The sequence below is a fragment of the Microtus ochrogaster genome, chromosome 1, assembly GCF_000317375.1.
Source record: "Microtus ochrogaster isolate Prairie Vole_2 chromosome 1, MicOch1.0, whole genome shotgun sequence".
NCBI classification, from domain to species: domain Eukaryota; kingdom Metazoa; phylum Chordata; class Mammalia; order Rodentia; family Cricetidae; genus Microtus; species Microtus ochrogaster.
Window position 1 is genome coordinate 77,442,333 of NC_022009.1, and position 23,491 is coordinate 77,465,823.

The 23,491-nt window shown below is 36.6% G+C and overlaps 1 protein-coding gene across 9 annotated transcripts in view; it reads right to left on the reverse strand.

Moving 5' to 3' along the window:
- Dgkb (diacylglycerol kinase beta) overlaps positions 1 to 23,491 on the reverse strand; it is a 594,132-nt gene that overhangs the window by 388,998 nt on the left and 181,643 nt on the right. For all 9 annotated transcript variants that reach the window (XM_013347831.2, XM_013347829.1, XM_026782456.1 and 6 more), the window contains 4 exons: positions 20,469 to 20,586; positions 18,003 to 18,091; positions 17,806 to 17,922; positions 10,799 to 10,897 (listed from right to left, as the gene is read on the reverse strand). In XM_013347831.2, coding sequence (XP_013203285.1) covers positions 10,799 to 10,897; positions 17,806 to 17,922; positions 18,003 to 18,091; positions 20,469 to 20,586 — 423 coding nt within the window. The remainder of the gene's footprint in view (positions 1 to 10,798; positions 10,898 to 17,805; positions 17,923 to 18,002; positions 18,092 to 20,468; positions 20,587 to 23,491) is intronic.

A 23,491-nucleotide genomic window follows, 5' to 3' on the forward strand; every position in this document is an offset into this window, starting at 1 on the left:
AAATCTACAGATTATGGTTGCTAGGTGGAATCTGTCCTTATGTCTAAGGGCTTTCAGACAGTCTTGTTTGGGCTCCATTCAACATCTTAAACATAGGAGATGAGAGTAACACAAAGTACTAACGTTTAATGTTATTAGGTCTAGATGTCAGTCCTGCCCACCAAAATCATCCAAGGAGACAAGCAGAAACATAATGAAGTTCACTTATCTGGACACTGTCACCTCACAGTTTGTGGCAAGTTTGCCTTGTCAGTGTTTTACTAGGGCAGCCAGTTTGATACGTATCTAACGACAATGGGCAATTCTACCAATTATATGAGTTTTATATAGTCTATCACAGTAAGTTTTTACCCTGATTTGAAAATTTTAATATTTCCCATTTAAAACAGTTTTCTTTTATAAGTTGTTCAATATTTTTAACATTTTCTTTTTAGGAAAAAGAGGCTTTAATGGTGGGCTCATCAGGAAACTAAATATTTAATTTATGTGGACTATTTGAGGAACACATGACATGGAATTTAATTTTCTTTCCAGTCTTCCATATTTTATTTAAAAAAGTAATCTCAACATGGCTGATGTTCTAGCAAATGTAACATGAGGTTTTATCTGATATTTCATTATTATGCATGATTCTATGTGCCTTGATATTTTCCACCAATTCTTAATATATAGTGCCATGTCCACATTATTTCATCAGAATACCTTTAACAAGACAGAAATATTGCTAAGGCTCTTAGAACAGGTCTTCTTCTTTGTTCTTTTAAATCTTATGTGCTTGAGTACATTTTCCTTTCCAGGCAAATTTGGAATAACTTCTTGAAGCAAAAAAGAATTGCATAGGAATTGCCCAAAGGAGATCAGTCAAATTGAAGACACAGATTCTTTTTGCTCACTTAGAATTTTTTTTCTCAGTATACTTAAGATCAAGAAAGTCCTTTAGTTTTATCTCCTATTTTTAAGAATAGCATGTTGCCTTCCCCTTGATAATATCCTCCTCACATCCAGGGCATTGTCTCAGTACCCCTATGCACTGGGAGAGGAATCCAGGGCACTGTCTCAGTACTCCTATGCATTGGAGGAGGATCAGTTGCCCTCCATTTGAATCTACATTACTCTGATACTGGTGAACTCTGGCTAATTGTTTCTCTCCTCTATTACCTCTTTATCCTTCAACCTTCTACTCATATGTTTTGAGTAGATGTCTGCAGTAATGTCCTTTGCCAATAAAAATAACATTTACTATTTTCTTCATTTTAAACAGTGACTTTTCAAGTGCACAATCCATGGAAATTCTATGGGATAGGCCTCTTCCTTGTTCTGTAGTTGCAGAATTATTACTACTTTGGCAAAACTAAAATGAACTTTAGTCATAAACCACACAAACACACATATATGTGTGTATATATGTATTTATACACACATATATAGATGTCTATATATTAGCTATTGTTATAAAATGCAGAGCAAAATTGCAGGAATAAGACTTTTACATTGCACTGTCTGTTGAGATATTAATGAGTTGCAAGGCAATGGCTAATACTGCCATATACCGAGCTCATGATTGCATGAAAATAGTCCTCTATAGTATTTCTCTAGATGAACACTATCAAGTGTGGATCTTTCTTTTCTTCTTAAAGCTACTAAAATCAGAGACTAGGAAAATTCAAACTGCCACTGTCAAATTTTTAACATTTTCCAACATAAATTTCTTGTTCTCTTAATTTTGGTATGAGTTCACTGACGTTTTGGCTACACACTGCATTTTTCTGTGACCTCCCTTAAACATCGTTGGCAATTACTTGTAGGATAGCCTCAGTCATCATCAGTACGCAATCCCACATCCGTCCTTGCTCTTGAATCACAAACGTACATGAGTGCTTTGTTTTGTTTTAATGTACTTTAAGTGTTCCATCTTGTTATGCTTGTAAATCCCTTTGATATGTTTATGTATGGGTACAGATTTTTGATTTCCATTAGATTTTATCTTCATCAAACTTCCAAATCATATTTTCCTGGCACTGAGTTTTGGCATTCCTGCGGATTGCGATAAACTTTCCACGGCACAGTTTGTTTTCTTCAAAAGAGTTATAGCTTGCTCTATTCACAACTATGTTTTAAGTCGAAACAATCACAGAAACTTACAGAAATATTGACATAGTCCTATTAAAAATAAACACAAAACTATAACTATGATTTTAGGTAGAAACAAACATAACTCAACATACATAATGACCCTTTTCTTAAGCAATGGCATTGTGTATGTGATGTGTGTTGTGTGTGTGGTGTACGTGTGTGTGTGTTATCTCACATCAGCATACAGATGGTTTCCTTAGAACATAGCAGTGTTAACCTAACCAGAACAATGTAAAGACTTATGCTTTATCTCACAGCTTAGATGATGTAGTGTTCACATAATGACACTGTGTTGCTCCCTTTGCTATGATACAGGCTTTAGTGTTGTATATGAGGAATATGCCAAGCTGGAAACAAATGTAGGTGTAATTTATATATGCCTTAATCTTCCAGTGCTATCAACTGCCTACTGGGATTGGAATGCTCCAATTTAATGCTACCCATCCTAAAAATTAAATAAATATAAAGCAACATTCCCTATGAATAATACCATGAACCTGAATCTTTTAGAGTTTCAAAATATAGGAAAAAAATGAGATTCCTTTTGCCTATCATTACCATGATGACAATTATGAATTGACCTATAATGAATATTAATTAAATGAATATTAAGTAATGACACTGATGAAACATTTATTGAGAACTGACAATGTACTTTATCCCCATTCTTTTGACAAAAGAAAAGACGAAGAAGAAAACTGTGTGGGTACAAATCGTAGGTAGGTTGTGCAAAATAGTTCGAGACACGTGAGTTCAGTAGCTGTTGCTGAAGGTGAAAGGGGTAAATGGAAAAGAAAAATGAAACAACCAAAATAGTATAAAGCTAAAATGTGATGCTCAAAGCAGCGAGCTCCAGCCTCATTCAAGGGCTCACACCTCCCCGCCACAGGCTGTGTCTATGGAAGCTCACGAACTCGCAGAGGGAGGAAAGTTCCAGACAGTTCACAAGTCTCAGAACTGTGGGGGATTCGGATGTATACCTCCTCCTATCATTGGCTGATGCTCAGCATTGGGCTTGTCGTTATTAATTCTCACTTGCGTGAGGTAAGTGATAGGTAGACGCAAAAGGATCCCATAATAGCTGAGCTGTGAAGAAGACTCACAGATCATATTCATTCCCTAACAGACCTTCTGACATTCTGGGGAGGAGTGACTTAGTTTAACACATGCTCCAGGGAAGGCGTCACATACCCTCTGCTATTTAAGATGTAATCACCATATTTACAATGTATAATTTAGAATTCTTAAAATTGTGGAAGAGTAAGAGCGATCGGAAGAGGAGAAGTTAATACGGCATATGGTTCTCTGAGGGTGTTATACGTCGGACTACGTAGAGAGCTGCTGCAGTAACACCATAATTGGCCACCTTACAGACTTAACAGTGGAGAGGAAAGAGAGGTAGAATCGAGACCATTTGACTCAAAGCTGAAGAATATTCATAGATCCAAATTTCCAAAATAATTTTGTTTCCCTTTCTGTGATCTAAGAAGTTTTGCTATTTATCTGATTGGCATTAGGATAAACTCCATTACCAAAACTTAATAAGATACTAAGACATGAGAAATTATCCCAGAAAGAGTGCCTTAATTGCCCAAAAGGAGACAAAATACTTAATGTATCAATTCTTTGGTAATTTCTTCTTGTTGATAGATGCTGCTTCGATTACACCTCCCAGTGAAATGTCAAAGTTTAAATGGAGATGAAATAATCATTTGACGATAACTTAGAATTTAAGATTCATTATTTCTGTCAATACAAGGTGTCTATTGTTACCAATGTGTTTGCAGTACAGGAGAACTAAATCTCTGTCAATTACATCCGTTCATAGCACAAAACAGGATGGGGCACTGAAACTTTGTACTGGGGGTTAGAAGTCAGAAGAGTGTTCTTCCTGAGGAAGTCCCACTAAAGGGTCACTTTCATGAAAATGAGGAATATGGAACAGAAAAGGTGGCAGCCACAAACAGTGCGCACTTCAGATGCGCTCAATTAGAGAAATTATATAGCCATTTCTTATAATTCACAAGGCATGAAAATATATTTAATTATATTGACTTAAATATTAAGGTAGCATGCCCCACTTGGCATGCTAATTGAAATTTACAGAAACATAAGAAAACGATCTAAGTACCAAAGAAGTTATTTTTTATATGCTTCTTTTACTTTACTGAATTAAATACCTAAAATTTATGTCTTTTTAGAGTTAAATGAATATTTGTGATTTTACAATAAAAGTTTTAAACTTAGTTTTAAAATTCTAGTGCAATCCTTATAGTAACAGATGATATAAATGACTCATTTTCTAATGGTTGGCATATTTTAAATCAGTTTTCATGAACTATCGCATCTTTTTTTTTTTTCAAGAGAAGTTGGGAGAAATGTTGTTAACTAATCTGATCTAATGAAGTAGTGAGTGTCAGGACTCAGGTGGGGGACACTCATCGTGTGGGGTCCAGAGTGGAAGGTCCACTCACGCTTCCCCCTGCAGTGGAGGAGCAATCACATGCTTAGAAGAAAGGTAAGCTTTTAACTTGTTGTACATTGCAGGCTGGTGTGTGTTATAATTCTATGATTTGAGTCATGTATTATCCTGATGAGTGATAAGAGAATGCCGTCTTACAAATATTTATAGATAATCCATATATATATTTATTTCAAGTGCTTGTTTATGTCTTAGTCTTTCAAATCTCTTCTTTTGCAAAAATATCACCGGGTGACCTGTTATCTATGAACTCACTGCATCTCCTTCTTCCGCTGCCTTGCTTATAACACTCCTGAAAAAAGGTTCTCCACTTTCTCTGCCATGACAAGTTCTACAGTTCTAGCAGTGAAGACTCTTGACTCCCAACTAACAATATTCTTCCCTGTACTAAATGGAAACACTCCTGAAAAATGGTTCTCCATGTTCTTGGTCATGACTAACTCTACAGTTCCAGCAAAGAAGACTCTTGACTTCTAGCTAACAATATTCTTCCTGTACTAACATGACACCACTCCTGGAAAAAGGTTCTCCACATTCTTGGCAATGACTAGTTTTACAGTTCCAGTAGAGATGACTCTTGACTTCCAACTAACAAGATTCTTCCAGCGCTAACATGGAAGCCAACAGAATCTTACATATGATAGGAGACTGTCCAGTCACCAGAATAGCTGCAGTGGAAAACACTGACAGTTTCAATTGGGGTAAGAATGTGGGATGACATTTCTGAAGAAAAATACCAATGCTAAATAGCAGCTCTATCACAGTGCAACTCTTGCATTTATAGGTGCATGTCAAAAAGAAATGAGAATAAAACCAAAACAGGCAAATTCAATGTCATGAGATGAGCAATGGTGGTGTATACCTCTCAATACACTGCAAATTATTGAATGTGCCCTTTAAGAGGGCAATTGTGATGGCCTGCGCAGCATACTTCAATAAAGCTGTTTTCAAATAGCTAAAGAATAATAGTATAGAACTAGTATCTTAATTTCTCCTTTTACGTTTTGTATGGTTTGATAAAGATGACGTGAATGGTCATTTTGTAATAACTAATCAAAACCTCTCGTCATCATGGTAAATACTATCTCCAAAACCAATTAATAGAGGTTACAAGGGATGATACTTCAACTAAATAATGCAACAGTAACAAAAACACCTAGTTCATTTTCATTTTATGTGAGGGCTACTGCTTTTCTTTAAATAAACATTAAAACTATGTATAACAGTGTAGATTCTTTCCTGGGACAGTCATGTGGATCCTAAGTTAGAAAAATTTCAGTGACCACTAGTTTGAACAGTTTAACAAATATTCTAAGCAGAACATTATTTTATTTAAAACATGGACCTTTAAAACATTAATGGGCGTAATATTTAATGTATTTACTCCATTATACAAAAATGACCTTTAATTCTAGCTTAGCAAGGTAGGAGTAATCTAAGGTGAAGTAATTTCACCTGATTTATTATCATATACAAGACTGCAGAAGCTTGAGAGAACAGTTGTACTTTGAGAATTACATGTAGTTCACTTATCCTTGATTTGCAATGTCTAACATGGGTTAAAAGAGACTGGGTGGGTTGATGCAGGTAAGAACTTTGTTGACCATAGAAGAGACCTTGGAATTCAAATAAAGTTCAATTAATTTATGCATGAAAGAAATATTTCATACTTGTATTTTATAATGTAGACACAGAAAGCACCTTAGAGACATAGGAAAAAGAATGAGTTCAGTAAGTATGTCACTAGGATAGACAATCCCAGGGGGAAAATTGTCAGAGATGCATGGGATACCAAAAACAAGATTATGAAGGTTACAATAGCAGACTCAGTGATTAACTTGCAATTTATGGTGAGGAATCCAAGATAAGACTTAGATTGGGAACTTGTGAATGTTGCCCCATAGAGGATCCAGTGGCAGAGATAAAACACGGGCCTGAACTGGGATCTAGTGGAATAAAGAGAAACTGATTCCACGCAGTGATAATACTTGAGTTTTGCTCCTATGCCATCCTTATATCTCCATCATTTCTCTATTTAATTGTGTATAAACTTAGAACAATTAGTATCTTTACATTATGGGCTCACTGTGAGTTTCAAATAAGTTTGTACTTCTCATTACTAATAACTGTACTCTTTAATAATCTCTATTTCTCTCTCTTTCATCATTGTTTCTTCATACCGTTAAGCCTGTTCTAAGATTATCCAGTCCATGACTGCCTCCAATTACCCTTCTCTCATTTCTCTCCTTAACCAAGGTTATTGCTTCTGTATAATTGTTGCTGTTCAGACATTTCTAGCTCCCTGATTCTCTCTGTTCACCTCATATGGAATAATGTGGCAGTATCATTTAAGCTGAACCGTGACTATTCTGCTCTTGGAATTGGAATGGACCTAGAAAATAATATGATGGAAGGCCTGTCTAGAGAATCACGTTCACTCTAGGTTTTTAATCATGTTCTAAGTGGTGTTAATAGAGAGGTTGCCTCTCACTCCTTGGTAGTTATACTGTGTGTGTTTGATCCCTTTAATTTTCATCTTACTGGGTGACTTCACATTTAATTTCTAGTCAATCTTCAGACTTCTTATTGGTCTTACTCCATCCCTATTTACAAGCAAGGATCTAGCTCCCTGTCTCCAAATATGTAAATTCTGTATCTTTGTCCCATCACAGCAGACAGATTTTTACTGAAAATTATAAATTATATCACTCTTTATCTAGGAAAAAGTCTTCTGAAGAATTCTCATGTGATTCAGATTAAAATTTAACTAACATATAATGTTCTAACTATCATGCACAGTATAAAATGTCATTCACTTGTACTATTGTTTCTCTATACACTCTGGTCCAGTTATTAATATTGTTCATTGTCCTTCTGATATGTCCAGCATCTCCTACCTCAAGGATTATGTCCTTACTAGACTTTTATTAAGCTCTCTCCCCAGTAAGCCATGTGGTGTCTTATTCATATCCCTTTTTCAGTTCACTCCTTCTTGTATATAGATTTAGAAATTATTCTCTGTGATTTTATTTTATTCTTTGCATAAAAAATACCATATGCATTTTATTGATATAAATATAAGATATTCAAAATAACATTTCAATATTACTCAATAAAATATATTGGAGAATATTATGTTGTAATGAGGTTTTTGACTAACCTCAAAAGTCCAGACCAGATACAAAAATTGGAGTTATTCATGGTAAATTCCTATGAGCAAAGCAAAACCTCAAGGAAGTAAATAGATTCCAAAAGACTCCTTTCTCTAAAAAAATAAAAATAGTCTGCCTCTGTCAATACAAAGAGAAATGTTCCTCTATTTTGATGCTTATTTTAAAATATGAAGTGGCTAATATTTTATTCTTCTATCATTGTGTTATTTGTTCTTACAAGAAATACCACTGTGTACTTCAGTTAGGACCTTCATTCTACTGGACTGGAAGGAAAAGTCATGATTTATGAATCATAAGTAAAGGCAAATAATGACTTTGCTGTGCTTTTATTCTTGGATTACATCAATACTAGTGACAATCAACCTATCCTTCTAGGCTTTGTGGTAAAAACACTTGAAATCTAGTCTGTTTGCAAATTTTCAGTGTCCTGGACAGCGTTATTATTTATAGCTATCTTGCTTCAAATTATGCTTCTAAACTGACAACTACTGTGCCATTGGAATTTCTCCTGCTTTTGGACAACAGCCCTTTTCCTAGTCAGGGCAATTATTAGTATGAAGGAACCATGACCAATAACATGGATGAAAGAAAAGTATTTATTTGGTTTCTACTCACGTATCATAATGCATCATTAAGTGAAGTCAAGAAAGGAACTCAAACAGGGCCAAAACTTGGAGGCAGGACTGATGTAGAGGCCATGGAAGGTTGATGTTTACTGGTTTGTTCCACATAGCTTGCCCAGCCTGCTTTCCTATCCGCCCAGGATCACCAGCCAATGGGTGGCTCCACCCACAATGGCCTGGGCCCTCCCACATCAATCACTAATTAAGAAAGGGCCCTATGTGCCTGCCCACAGCTTTATCCTATAGAGAAGGATTTCTAATTGGGGCTCTTTCTTCTCCAGTGACTCTAGCTTGGGTCAAGTTGACATATAACTAGCCAGCACAACCTTGTTCTCCTTCCTCCAGCTCTTAGTAACCACCACTCTGCTTCCATGTGCTTTAGTACAACCGGGGTCCAAATTAACTATGTATTTGTGCTACACTTCACCATGATTTCCTCCAACTGATATATGAAGGCAATGGTGTGGTTTTCTTCTTTACTCTCTTGTTCTACACTAAAATATTCTTTGGAACTCGAGAGATGCTTGCTGAATAAATTAATACTTTTAACACAGCATCTGTCGTAGTATGTGAACTCAGTAAATAGGCACTAGTGCTACTACAGGAGATAATAATAATATACTAGATGTGTTGCTGTGAATACAGGATGGAACTTCCAGATTATGGTCTACACAGAAGTAAAATCATTCAGAGATGTAGGATCTCATTAGGAAGAATAATAAATGTGTAAAACATTGACAGAAGAAGCCAAACACAAACCAATATTAGGCAACGTGACATCACAATCCCTGGAAAGATGACAAAGGAAGAGTTCCAAGAAAAATCAAAGACAGGATGAGGCATAATAAAAGTCACTTAGGGTAGATAAAAGCTTTCCACTGAGAGGAACATGGTTCAGAATAGACCGTAGTGTAATGATTCAATGACAAATGTTGAGATACAAATCATGATAAGCACCTTACAAATATCTGATGATAGAAAATAACTTTTCAGAATCAAAAGTATCCAAACAAAGCAACGGAAATGTTTTTCTAGATTATTAGAAGGCAGGAATATCCATGTAACACATGTTTCTAAACTGTCAGTTTCCCAAAGAAAGGAGTGATGGGAAAAATGAGACTGAGCCTCATGATTGACAGTCTGTGACCCAGCATGGCCAAAACAGCCCTCGCTGAGCTGGGCATCCCACCCGAATTATGATGACAGAAAAACAAATCAGGCTTTCTGTGGGGAATTAAAACCTGATGTCAAAGATGAATTTAAGTCAGGAAAATTACAATATTTTTAAAGAAAAGAAAAATATTGTATAAATTCTACCATCTCCCTATAAGATAAAGATAACAGTAAATTAACTTAAAATCTAAAGTATTTATGAATCAATATGTATAAATAACTGCATTTGTTACATATGTTCAACAAATATATTGAGAGAAGAAACTGAAATTAGTTAATACTGTCTTCTGCAATATGAGGATATTTTCTTTTCTTTTAGTAATTTGACAAAGAGTTCCTAATGATTTTGTAAGTAAAGGTATTTAAAACACCATCAGTATTTTGCAGATAATAACAAAATGAATCATAAGTGGGTGAGAATTGAGTAATTTGATTAATTTCTCAGTTGACCTTTACAAAAGTATTTGTCTAATATTTCTTAGTTGTTGTATTTTTGTTATATAAAACCAAAGTTCCAGCCATTTAGTTACTGTGTTTTTTTTTTTTTTGAAAATGAGCTGTATGTTATGTAAAGTAGTTTGTTTTCTGAAATGGCTTTCCATTTAGAAAGAATTTCAGATTCTGAAAATTGTAAATATTGTCTTTGAATGTCTGTTTTTATCCTTATTAAGAATCTTCTCAGAATTCCCTTCATTTTTCATTTCTATATTTACTTAATTAGGTTATTAATCAGCAGGTAGTATAGTTTATTTTTAATACTAAAAAACAGTGAGAAAGCGTAATGTATTCCAAGTTCTGTGTCATCACCTCAGGTAGCCTCTGACCTAAAGGAGAAACTTCAACAGTGGAGACAAAGAATGTGCACTCCTTGCAAAAATGCCCACAAGAATAACTTCATTATTCTGGGAAGCCAAGTCTATAAAATATGTAAAATGTAGAAGTGTTCTGCCCATATAATTTCTGGTATGTCCAGCATGACTAAGAGACAACCGTCACGTCAGCTTCAGTTTGAGCATGCTTGACCCCACCGTGTTTGTACACCAAGAGAAAGCCATGAGCAGACGCTTCTGCTCAGGAGGGATAATGTGGGTAAGACTGACAGGTTTGCCTTAACTAATGAAAAACATTATTTCCAGAAATACTTATTGCTATAGTGAATATAGATATATTCACAATATCCACAAGTGACATGCAAACAATAAGAACAAACTCACCAATACCACCGGACAGATTGTGGTGGGTGGTAAAATATGGTCCTTCAAAGGTCCACAGTCACATTCAGGCTTCAGATGAGAAGCACATTTATTGTGCAGCTAGGAAAGGAGAAAGGGATAATATCAAGAGCGAATTGTAACTTAGATACAATAATACATTAAAAATGTATTGGAAGATTGTATAAACAAGGAGGCTCAAAAATTTACTGCAAAATTTATACCTAATGATCTTGCTTTCTTTGACAAACACAAATTACTGACTGTTCCAGTGTTCCCCTGTTTATCTTTCAGCATAATCTTGAAACCACTGTGCACTGTGGATGCATTTTTTTTTCTTTTTGACCCTCCTGCTTTCTCAAAGTCATTCCAAAGTGCACAGCTCAGTATGGGGCATAATTGATCCCATCATTAGTTTTAACTTTGTAATTCAATATGTAAATGTAACCTGAGATTCATCTCAGTAGGAGCAGGATATAAATAAAAGAAGATGATTATGATTATAAAAGTGTGTCTTTATATTGTATTTACCAGAACGACATTCAGTTAGCATGTAATCATATAATGTGATATTTATTTTACAATATGTATGAACCTTCACTGATATTTTTATCAACTCTGATCACAGTTTAATTTCAAGTTTTTTATGTAACATAATGAATTAAGTAGTGACGTTTTTAAATCAACAAGATGTTTTGATCAGTCAAAGATTTGATAAAAAATAATTCTTGTTCAAAAATATTTAGAATTTTCTTTCCTTACCATTTTATATAAATTTAGTATAAAATATTCATACTTCAAGAAAATTATATATTTTTAATAGCACCACAGCGATTCTTAGTTTGGCGACTCTTTTCAGAAGGCCACTCCTTTTACCCTTAGTTGTATTAACTTTTCCCATAAGCAGTTAATCAGCCTCTGAGTGTAGGCTCATTGTTGGTCCACCGTTGGTACTGGATGCTACAATGGAGGGGTATTCCTTCTGTTCTATGTTCTAAAACAGAGTTCAAGTGGTTGTACTGTGATTAGTGCCCATTAGGCTGTATTATAGGAAATAAAATATCGTTACACATCCATCTGCATTCAGCATCTCTTTCTCACAGTAGCACATGAATGGCTCTATAGAAAGGTGGGGCAAGCATCTTCTTAGGCACTGCTGACCTTTGCCAAGAGTTAAGAGGCACTAAAAACAAAGAAGCAACTGAATCCCTGTGTTCAGTAAACCTATACTCCGTTTGGGCAATAAAAACGCAGCTTCCTTAAATTAATTCCAAAATATATTGGTAGTTTATTGGAAATTATTCTCATAAAATAAATAAGGTCCTGGATATTTGGATGCACTGGTAACTGGCTGTCATGTGGGAGGTGAATGGGATCTTCTCTGAATAATGTATAAAAGTCAAAATCTTAACTCCTGATACCAGTGAATGTGCAACTATTTTGCATATAGAGTTTATGTTAATATATACTAGCTAAGACATGTTCAGGCTGGATTTGTCTGGGCCAGATTCATTGATAGGAGGTCTTCTAGGGAGAAGGACTCTGGACCAGGAGATACCAGCATGGTGGGAAGCCTACATGTGAGAAGCCAGGCTGTCTTTAGGAAGCTACACCACAGACTTCCAGAAAGTGTTAGAAACTAGGAGACAACAAAAGAATCTTCCCCAAATCCTGCCATGGGCTTATGGCCTTGCTGACATTGTTACATCAGAATTATTGTCTATTGGGTGATAAGAAAACAGATGTACGTTGTCTTAAACCACCTAGCTTATGGTGTTTTGTTATAGGAGCTCTATATGGAGATACAGACGCTATGAAAATCCCAAGGCAGATCCGACGTCTTAAGGCTCCTCTGGATCCTTAGATGAAAATTTTACTCTCTGATAATGTGGAAAAAAACCTTAAAATTGAGGGTCAAAAGCTCAGAAAATTCTGATAAGGCAATCCTCTTGTGTGCATGATGGGACTGTATTGGGGTCTTCTTCTTTGTGATATTCTAAAATGACACATGTTCACGCCAAAAAGGAGCACCACTCACAGGCATCATTTGAGTCTCAACTCCCTTGCCCCTGAATCTTATGTGTTTCCAATACCAAATGCAAATCAAATAATTAGTGCTCAAATTTTATATTAAGGCTTAAATGGAAAAAAACACCTAAGAACTTAGAAATAATCAATAGATAAGCAGTCAAGGATGAGCAAGGGAACAGCTGCCAATAGCTCCCTTGAGATACTGCCCTTAGAGATCTAACTAACCCTCTATGGTGTTTCCAATAGCTCCCTTGGGATACTGCCCTTATGGACCTAACTAACCCTCTATGGTATTTTCAAGTTTAACTGCTACAATGTCCTATTGTTCTGATATTTTTTTTTCTGGGCAACTTGGAGCAGTTTTAAAGCATCATCATGTGGCAGAGTCTATAACTCAAAAGTATCTTACCTTTCAGTAATGTAGAAATGTGTACTAATAGGAACTTTTCTTAAGAAAGAATTCTGTGTTAGCTAACAATGTACTGAAATACCTTATGTTTTAAAGAAAACTATAAACAGACATCTTGAAACTATATCTTGAACTATCTAATGGATGTTCATTGCAGGATATTGTTTATAGAGGGAAAGGTAAAAGCTGTGGGCACCATATAAAAGCACTGATTATTTTGACGAGCTGAGAGTCAAATCATATAGTAGATGGTACTGATGCATTCCCTTGCCCAGAAATGTACCTGACAACAAAACAGAAACTAGGAAAGCAAACCAAGAAAGAGCTGGAAACCGAGGTTAGCAAATAAAAAAAAATGTGGTATGTTTCTTGGAAAGCTAAAATTCTCTAAACAAAAGGAGTCTACTAAAAATACAGGTATCAACAAAATATAGTAGAATTCAATCAAAATTTTCTATAGGTTACTTATAACACCGTGTTTTCTGAGCAAGAGTGTATATGTCTTTTCAGAAGAAACACAAAGGGAAGGTTGTTACTATCTATCACCAACAAAAACAAGTTTCTGGGATTGGTGCTGTTTCTTAAACACAGTGTTGACAATTCATATATTAGGAGACATCTCTAAATTCATAGGTGGACAATATTTTGAGACAGACCCTTAGAGAACTAATTTCAACTAGATGGAGTGGGAAAGGATTAGCAACCCTACAATAAAACAGAAGAAAGCTGACTAGCAAATATTCATCTTGTCTTGACATATAATGTCATCTGTCACGTTATGAATCAGAAAAGTTTTTTAATATTACATATCCCTCATTCTGGAAGTCCTTAACCTCCAGAATATAAGAAACAGATCCCTTTAATTGAAAATTACGTATGTTGTAGCATTGTGTGATAGTGATACAATCAGATTAGAACTTGCTGCCATGTTATTTCATGGGTCAGAATGTACGAAAGAGACCCAGTGTCAGCAAGATGCCAAGGATTGTTGACTGTCTTCAAGGACACGGGGCAAAAGAAAGCAAGAGCAGAGACCCTCAGGTCTTCCATGAGGTTATGAAGGAACCAGATCACAGATGCATTATGCCCTTTGAAGGACATTTCTAAAGAGAATAGTTCCCACCTTAAAAATGCTTTCAAATATGTGGTCTCCAACTATCTTTGTCTATTTTTTAAAGATGAGACAAAAACAATAAAGTTTTTCTTTTTAAATGTGCTCAGAAACTCTCTTACAGGATAAGAGATACAGGCTTACATCTAGGAAAGTCATATAATGTGAACCAGCTTTTCTTGGACTTGAGTTAAACACTTGGAAATAATTTCAGAATCTGACAGCTCACAGTAGCACCTAATTTAGAGCCAGCTCTATGTTTATTAGAAAAATCTGTCTCAAGTTTGGATAAAAAGGAGTTTGAGTGTGTGTGTGCAGTGTGTGTGTATGTGGTGTGTGCATGTGTGTGTGGTGTGTGTGCAGTGTGTGTGTATGTGGTGTGTGCGTGTGTGTGTGTTTTGGAGTGGAGCTGAGCTATGAGAGAAGTGGATAGTGGATAAAGGGAAGAAAAGAAGGAAACATATCTATTAGAATCTAGAGATTCATAAAAGAAGGAAGTTAGTCCTTATGAACAAAAGCTCAGTGGCCTAACTTGAGGAACTTTATTGATTAGTTAACACTTCCCCATAACATCAATATTTTACAAATTTGAGGTACTTCCTGAATGATGGCATTTGCTAAAGAAAAAAATCTTCCTATGCTTTGGAAAACTTACAAATCAAGAGCTCAGTCTTTTCATTAAAAGTAATTCCTTATATTGCTAGTCATTTGAATGTATAAAATAGGAATTTTCTTATTAATCTCAAGTAATTGTATCAACCTCACATCTTAGTGATTCCCGCCTGACAAGGTATCGTTGTGCTCAACCAAGAACAGTTCAGCAAGCAGAGTAAACACCATATCAGGAACATTTTCAGGAGATGTGACAGGCTTGGAAATGGGCTCTGAACAGTGTCAGGACATAAGCAAAGATACAGAGGTGCGTATTTTCCTGGTTCAAAGGCCTGAAGCTGAAAGCACAGAAAATACTTGCTCATGAGGGAGATATAGATTTTTACTGTTTTTTCCTAGGCCTTTACTGATTTTCCTTGCTAAGCAAGGAGCTGTAGAAGACATAAAACTCCATTCTTTGAACTTAGATGTACATCTACAAGATGGTAGGCTGCAACACAGTGTCAAATGCAGTGAGGTTTCACTGACTGAGAAATGCAAATGTGCACCTTGGTCATTTATCTTTCAAACTTTACTAAACTATCAGATACAATTGCAGAATTGCAAAATATTTTAAGACAAAATTCCAAGAGGAAGTGCATTTGAAACTCAGTATCTAACACTAAGAAGACCAGCTTATTAGGAGTTCTGGTGAATCTGAGCAATTCCTCAAAACTCCACCCTCTATCAAGAACCTCCAATGACTAGAGAACAATGTGGGCCATCAACCTGTAGCATGGGAGGCAAATAAAAGCTCAGCAATGTGAGCCTGAAGAAATGAAATGACTGGAGAATTGTCCAGGTTTTCATTTATAAATAAAGTTCAAAAAATGTGAAGAAGAAAATATTACCATCAAAGAAAATATCAAGTGAAATACAGAACTAAAGTTGGTTCCTAGTAGGCATTTAAGATAGTGCAGTCCAAGGGATGAGAAGCATGAAATAAGAGGTGAAATTAACCACAGCCTTCCCAGGGGTTTCTCAGCAGAAACCCAGCTCTAATTGGGGAGTCGGTAGGGCAGGAGAGTGAAAGAACGCGTGCTTCAAACTTAAGTCTGAGCTTTGTGGGACTCAAAGTCAAAATGCGGTACGTGGCGGGTAGGCTGCATGTATTGTCATGGAATTATTATTTATTGCTGAAGAGGGCGTTGTATAGCAAACTAGTCGTTTCAAAAGTTTTTCTGGTGGTGGTACAGAAGCCTACACCAGAGAAGTACCTTCTGTCAGGGAAATGAGCCAAGAGATTCTTACTCTGATCTAGTTGGGAAGTGCTGAGAGCTTGCGCTAAGGTTGGGAATGTGAAGTCAAAAATCTCAGATCGGGGAGAGATATTTTAAGGAAGAAATGTGAGGGCTTAGCAGCAGGCTCTATGAAGAAGATAATGTGAAAGACAAGGAAAAACTGGCTTTTAGCTACCACAGTGAGGAGATGCCCATGCTGTGATCAGCAGCCCAAGTAAAAGTTGAGTGTTGCTCTTGAGAATGCAGGTCTATGACCTTGTCATGAAAATTAGTGATGCTTGAAATTTTCATAAAGTATCTCAAGGAAAGCTATGAAAAATAATAAATACATATTCTGTCAGCTAACTACAAGATAAATTAATTAATTAAAGTTTTCTTACTGTTGTTGAAAATTAAATTTCTGAAATTTCTCAGAGACATTGGCAAATGAGTGGAGACTCATTACATTTGAAATGTCTCTTTCTCTCTCTCTCTCTCTCTCTGTGTGTGTGTGTGTGTGTGTGTGTGTGTATTTAAGAATACAGTTTAACATGAAGGTTTGGGAAAAACCTTATAGCTCTACCAAAAAAAAAAAAAACCTGTGTAAATATCCCAGTGGCCTCTGCTGTATATTCTGTTAAAGAAAGACTGTTAAGAATGAAAAGCCCAATGTGCTATTCTGTGGAAAGCAAACAAGAACAACAAAACACCCCTCAAGGCTAATAAACATTCAAAAAAAGAGAAAAGTTTGTTTACACTACATTTTAGGAATTAAACAGATAGTGGGATCATCTGATAACTGTTTTTATTCCAAAGACTTTTAAAGCTCTTGGACAGTAAACTTGATAGAGTCTAGAACGTCTCACAAAAGACCTTAATTATTACTATATCAAAACCTTCTGGGGCCCAATTCACAATGTACCTACAGGAAATCAATGTGCTTGGGAGAATGGCTGGATTTCCCAAGAAGCAACGAATGCCCAAATAGAAATGAACCCCTTCACTTTGCCCACTTTTCACTTGTGGTTTCTGATTGCTTTCTTGGGAACTTCTAGAACTCTGGGACCATATGTGAAAACCATATAAACATGCCAATGTTGGGAGCAGTGAGACCCCAGATCCTGAATTTCTTGAAATCCCCTGATCTGAGTGCCCACAGCTGCTCTGAGCACAAGACCTTCAGGAGTTCCTGATGGGAGGAGAGTGGTTTCTGGTGGGTTTGGCTGGGGTGTGGCTATCTTTATATAATCTGCCCCTAAACACAATAAAGGGGACATTCTTGGGGAATTCAAGGATGACCCGTGTCGCTGTCTGTCTGTGTGTGTCTGTGTATTTTAACCTCCAGCTCCCTGGCCCGAAGCTCACGAACTGGATAATAGCCACAGAGGCAGACACGGGGGCACGGAGCGGGACAATTGGAGGTCTCCACAGAGATATCTGCATGCCAACTCTAAGATCAGTCCTACAGTCTTGTCTTCTTTGGGAACAAATCTAACCCTCGGGCAGATGATATAAAAAGCCATAAGATTTCAGCTGATATAGTCTAACCCTGAAGCCTTCCAGGGCAGTGATGTCATGCATTACTCACTGTGATCTGACACCAAACACAGTGCAGCCCTGTCAGGCCTTGGTAACATTTAACTGTTTTGTGGCACTTATCACACTTGGTTGGACAGTTGCCTTCAACCCAATAATGGTGCATGACCTAGAACAGAAGAAAAATATGTTAGTAAGAGGAGGTACCCGTGGTGACATTATCTAGAAAGCCCGTGTTGCCAGACTTACATCTGTGTTCTTCTTGGACTTCACATAGGTCTTGATGCAGGAGGGAGGGGCTCTGGCCACACAGCGCTCATGGACTGTGTACTTGCAGACTGAAAGGAAACAGGTACTCAGTGTCAGAGCTGACCCTGGTCCTGATTGCAGTTTTATGAGGGAGAATGACATTAACAGAACCTCATTTCACATCCACAGCTCCCTAATCAATCCAATCAGCCACAGCAAGGAAAAAAGTCCAAGTCGGCTGTTTTTATCATGGAATACAAAAAGGCCAATTAGTACAGGAAATAGTATGCATATGAGAGACCGAGGCTCCTCCATCATGGCATAGCAGGAAATGCTTAATTAAATCAGTCCTCGCTCAAATCCTTCACAATAATTCCCAGATGACAAAAATATTAAAGACAAATTGATGGCTGCCAAATGGCTTGGTGTCATTCGCTAGAAGGAAGAGATCTATATTTCACAAAGTATAGGCACGAGAGCAGCTGGCAAGCATGGCCGCCAATGCCTGTGCATTTATACTGCTTTGTACATTGACTTATCTCTGTGGGAAAGGACAGAGTTTTCTATTTCTAGAAAGTAGACCTCATCATCCATTCCAGGCACTAAGGGAAGTTCATTTTTCTTTTTCATCATGCTATTGTTTCTCCAAAACAAATAACTTCATGAGGCAATCTATAGTGCTAGGAAACAAAACTTGATATTTATATGCAAACACATATACAGGCACAAATACCAGTAAATTATATATGTGTATGTGTGTGGATAGATAGGTAGATAGATAGATAGATAGATAGATAGATAGATAGATAGATAGATAGATAGATAGATGATTTTTTTTAAGGTGAAGGCTGACTCCCAACCTAATGGCCCAGAGTTTATCAATATGTAGAAATGTATAAAACTCAACAGGTGATCACTTTAACAATCTCCTTCTTGGATTATGAATGAAATGCCTATAATGCTCATAGCATTTTATAATAATAATGCTCTAAAACATCCTGTCTGTGATGTTCGTGCAAGAGCTTGGAGGAACACATACTGTCCTTTTCTATTATACCACACCCGTCTTTGAAAGTTACCATGTTTAAAGCAATCAAATCTGTCCTAAAATGTTTACCCCCTCAAAAAGTTATAGAAGTTCTAAAGCAGGGGTTTTGATGCTTTTTTGTTTTGTTTTTGTTTTTGAACATGCAGAAAGTTCTAGCATATCTGAATCTTCCACAGTGGCCAACAGAAATGTTCCTCGTATGTGATATGTGGCAGTGTGTTATGCAAACGTAAAAAGTCTTAGTGATTTAAAAATTATATACATGAAGTGTAGGTTTTTTAATGTCAAATAATGCACCTATAGAAATAAAATTCTGAAGCACAATACAACACAGAAAAGAATGTGGCTGAACTGTTGGATCAATGGAGAACTTCATTCCTACCTCAGAGAATATCAACTTTATTTTCAGGTAACAATGCAATAAATTAAATGGATAATGACAATTGTATTAATTAACTACCACTGATAACACATCCACCCTCTTAGCAAATCTCTAACTGGTCGTGTGGATTTATTAGAATAAAATTAATCTTGTCAGACAAGGGAGCTGAAATTAAAACAGAAATGACTTGTGATGCCTTCTATTTCTATAGCTATGCAAAGCAGATGAAGACTTTTCTTTATGTAAACACAATGTGTCAGGGAGTTGGGGAAATGGTTCAGCAGGTGCAGGACTTGCCAAACAAAGACTAGAGTGCAGACCCTAAGAATTCACTTTTAAAAAGACCGTTTGTCTCTCACAGATGGTGGGGACAGTCTCCCAGGAGCAGAATGGTTAGCTGGACTAGCTAGATGTGGGTCACTAGGAGAATCTGAGTCAGGATGTAAGGTTCAAGAAACCACAGAAGTCAGCCGTGGACTTCCACATGAACACATGCTCACACGTGGGAAAACACACACACACACACACAGAGAGAGAGAGAGAGAGAGAGAGAGAGAGAGAGAGAGAGAGAGAGAGAGAGAAAGTAAAACATGCAGGACTTGAAGCTGCATTTTTTTGATAACTTGAATGAACAAAATCCATTTTTATTCATTTGATCTAAGTCTTTTATTTTAAGACCTGAATGAATCTTCTCACCTTGAAAAGCTAATTAAAAATAAAGTGGTTCGCGTATGGGGTGAATATAAAATATAATATAAATATGATGTAAGTAAGAGAAACCAGTGAAAGATGTCTAAATATTTCAAGGAGAGACAAGAAACACGAAAACTGAACTACAATAGAAAGAAATGTCTGAGAACTTGGAAAGTTGGAAAGCATCCTTAATTCCTTCTGAAAGGATTGAAGGACTACAGGGAAATACACATTATAAGCACCACGGCTCGGCTCAGGGGTATGTCACACAAACAGGGCACTTGCATGCGCTCAGTTTTCCCTCAAGCAAAGTGATGACGTCAGGGAGGGCCCGAGTACTCACAGGAGCAGCAGAGGCCCTGCTTCCCCACACCGATCAGCATGTTCAGGCAGAGGTTGCAGTAGGCAGGCTTGTTAAAGTGTTTGAGTCGCCACACATGCTGTCCATCATCCTTCACATTCTGCACAGGACGGGAGAGAAACAGATTCCACTTAATGAAATAAACAGTAGAATCTGCAAGTGCCAATAAAGCTCAGACTGGACCGAAGCGTCTAAAGACAATCTGTTCCCTCATCTCTACACCCTACTTTACAAGATCGCCACTGAGACACTGGAAAAACACGTCTGCTCCAGTCCGACGAGACACCACCAACGGCTCTGAGATGGTGTACCAACCCATGACATCTTGTCTCCTGTCAACAGCGTAACAGCACCGCCGCCACCACAAGGACCTTCCAAACAGAGCTCTCCCTGAACACAGGGCGTGCCTGCTTCGCCTTTAAGTAGCTCATAATTAGCGCGCAATTCCACAACAAACGAATAAAGAGAAAGATCTAGTGTAAGCCCGGAAAGTGGAAACATGTAGAAATAATTAGTTCACCGTTTTGTTGGGAAAAACAGAATTCAGAATGAAATCAGGTTTTGTAACGAATGAAAAACAGGGTGCAAAATGTAAGGTTTACAAATCAGACATGGTGATTCTAGGGCCTCACCGGCTCATCTCTAAGGTATTCTTAAAGAATATATTCTGCATTCCCTAAAGTAAACTTTTATAATATATTCTGCATTAAATACTAATGTTGATGCATAATTATATAACCATTTCTTTACCTGTCTTGCAAAACAGTGATTTATTTTTCTCCATAATGAAAGATGGTGAAAGTATAAATATTATTATCACTTTTATAACAATCGTGGTAGTTACGTGTCACAATAAACCCCATATTTACATTAATTCACAATTTTAGTAAAGAAAAGTGCTATTTTGTTTTATTATGCTAAGTATATAATATTTTAATAACTAATGACATTTATCACATCCATATTGGTCAAGATTAAAATAACACAAATCTACAGGATGCTACTCCATATTTAAGTCCCTACAAAAGCTACAAAAATATTACATGAAAGTATCATGTTGCCATCATTTATTACCATCATTTTGTATATTATTACATACCCTTCATATCTCATTCTCCAATTTGTGTGAAACTGAATTTTGAAATTACTGGTAGATATTCTATCAACAGTGACATAATTCATAATTTCTCAAGTTGTCAAGAATACATACTTCTTACACTGAGTCCCCAACTAATATCTAAGTATATAATAATATACTGTATTGGGAATCTATAAAGAGATAACACAAGCATTTTTATTAATAATAAAATATTAATAATACTGTTTCTAACTACTCTCTCTTACCACAGTGAGAGAAAGGACACTGATTTATAATATCCATAAATCCATAGTAACTAATTCTCACATTAGAATGAGAAATGTCAAATTTGCATCACAAGTTGAAGCATTAATGAAAATTCTTCCTGGTAGGTACTTGTCGATGGGCCCCTTGAATATTTTCAACTTTTGAAGGCAGAAGCACTGCCTTGTTTTTGTCCCAGGAAGACATTTCAAACACAAGCGACTATCCAATACCTTGCACAATAGAGAAGCAGCTCTCTCCAGAGGTGATAACAGGCTCTGTCCTTGCTAATAAAGATAGGCTGAACAGACTTCTGTCCTACATAGTGACTTGGTTTCCCAATCCAAGGAACCAGTCTCTGAGTTGAGTACAGCATTTACTTGGCTCACATCCCTTAATCTCCTTACAGGAAGGGAGAAAGGCAAGCCAACTGAGCTGCGAAACGCCTATTCCTTGCTTTGCTCAGGGTCTGGCTCAGGGCATCTCATGTTCTCTGGTACTTGGGAACTATAGAGAGTTGATCCATTACCTTCACAACCAGGTTAATACCAAACCTTTTCCAATTTCTCATCAATATTCAAATTTGTCTTTCGGATAAGGGACTGGGAAGCTCTCAACGAAAGCAGTTCTGAGAGGATGTAGATGATTATCATTGATACCACATCAGGAGAGAAAATTTTAAATATTTTTCTACATAACTTAAAAAATAAGCTTCGTAGTTATTTCTGAGCCCAGGACTGGTTTTGATATGTCGTCATAATTTTAATAGCTCTAGAATCTAAATGGGATAATAAATGTTTATCTTTGCTATATATTATGATCTGTATTTTTATTTCCATCACATTAAAGGAATTAGACATCTTGATCTAAAAGTATTGCTATGAGACTGTTGGTTTTTGATAATCTTTGAAAGTAGCAGCACATTGCTTTAAGACATTTTCAAGTAAAAGGAGAGAGGAAACATTCTAATTTTCATATGTTTTGCTGTTTTTGTCCTCCCTGTCATTTCATTTTAAGCGACTGGCCATTCCATGTGAATAAGCCTCATCCTGTTGAAGAGCACATATGGACGAAGTTAGCTGGCATTTTCCTTATCAAAAAATAAACAAGTCTGAACGTGGGTGTTCTGTCAATCAGAACACTTAGCCATGTACAGGCTGCAAGTGATGCACAAATCTATTACCCGGGCATAAAATGAATTACCAAAAAAAAATTAAATAGCTTTATAACTCTTAGCCTGGTGCACTGCCCCAATATGCCAGAGATGAAATATGTATGTTTCTGAATGAATTCTTCAATTCAGAGAAGAAATTGGAACCAAGAGCCAACTCTTTGTCATAGTGCAAATTGCACCGAAGCTCTCTGGATTTTCGTGTCTTGTCTTGTCTTATTTAGATTGTAAACTTGGTAGTTGAGAGAGAATCCATCTCCTCATATCAGAAGAATGTATTCCTATTAATGCTTTTATAGCAAATAAATATTTATTATCAAAAAAGGAATGACATTTTTTTTTAAAAGAATGAGCAGAGAATCTGAAATGCCTGAATTCTGGCCCATGATGAAAATGTGAAGATACTGTCTCACTTTCCTTACTTCTTCCCTGTCTGATAAAATGAGGGCACCCACTTTCCCTTCTCAGGCCATAGTGTGAGGTTTCATTATA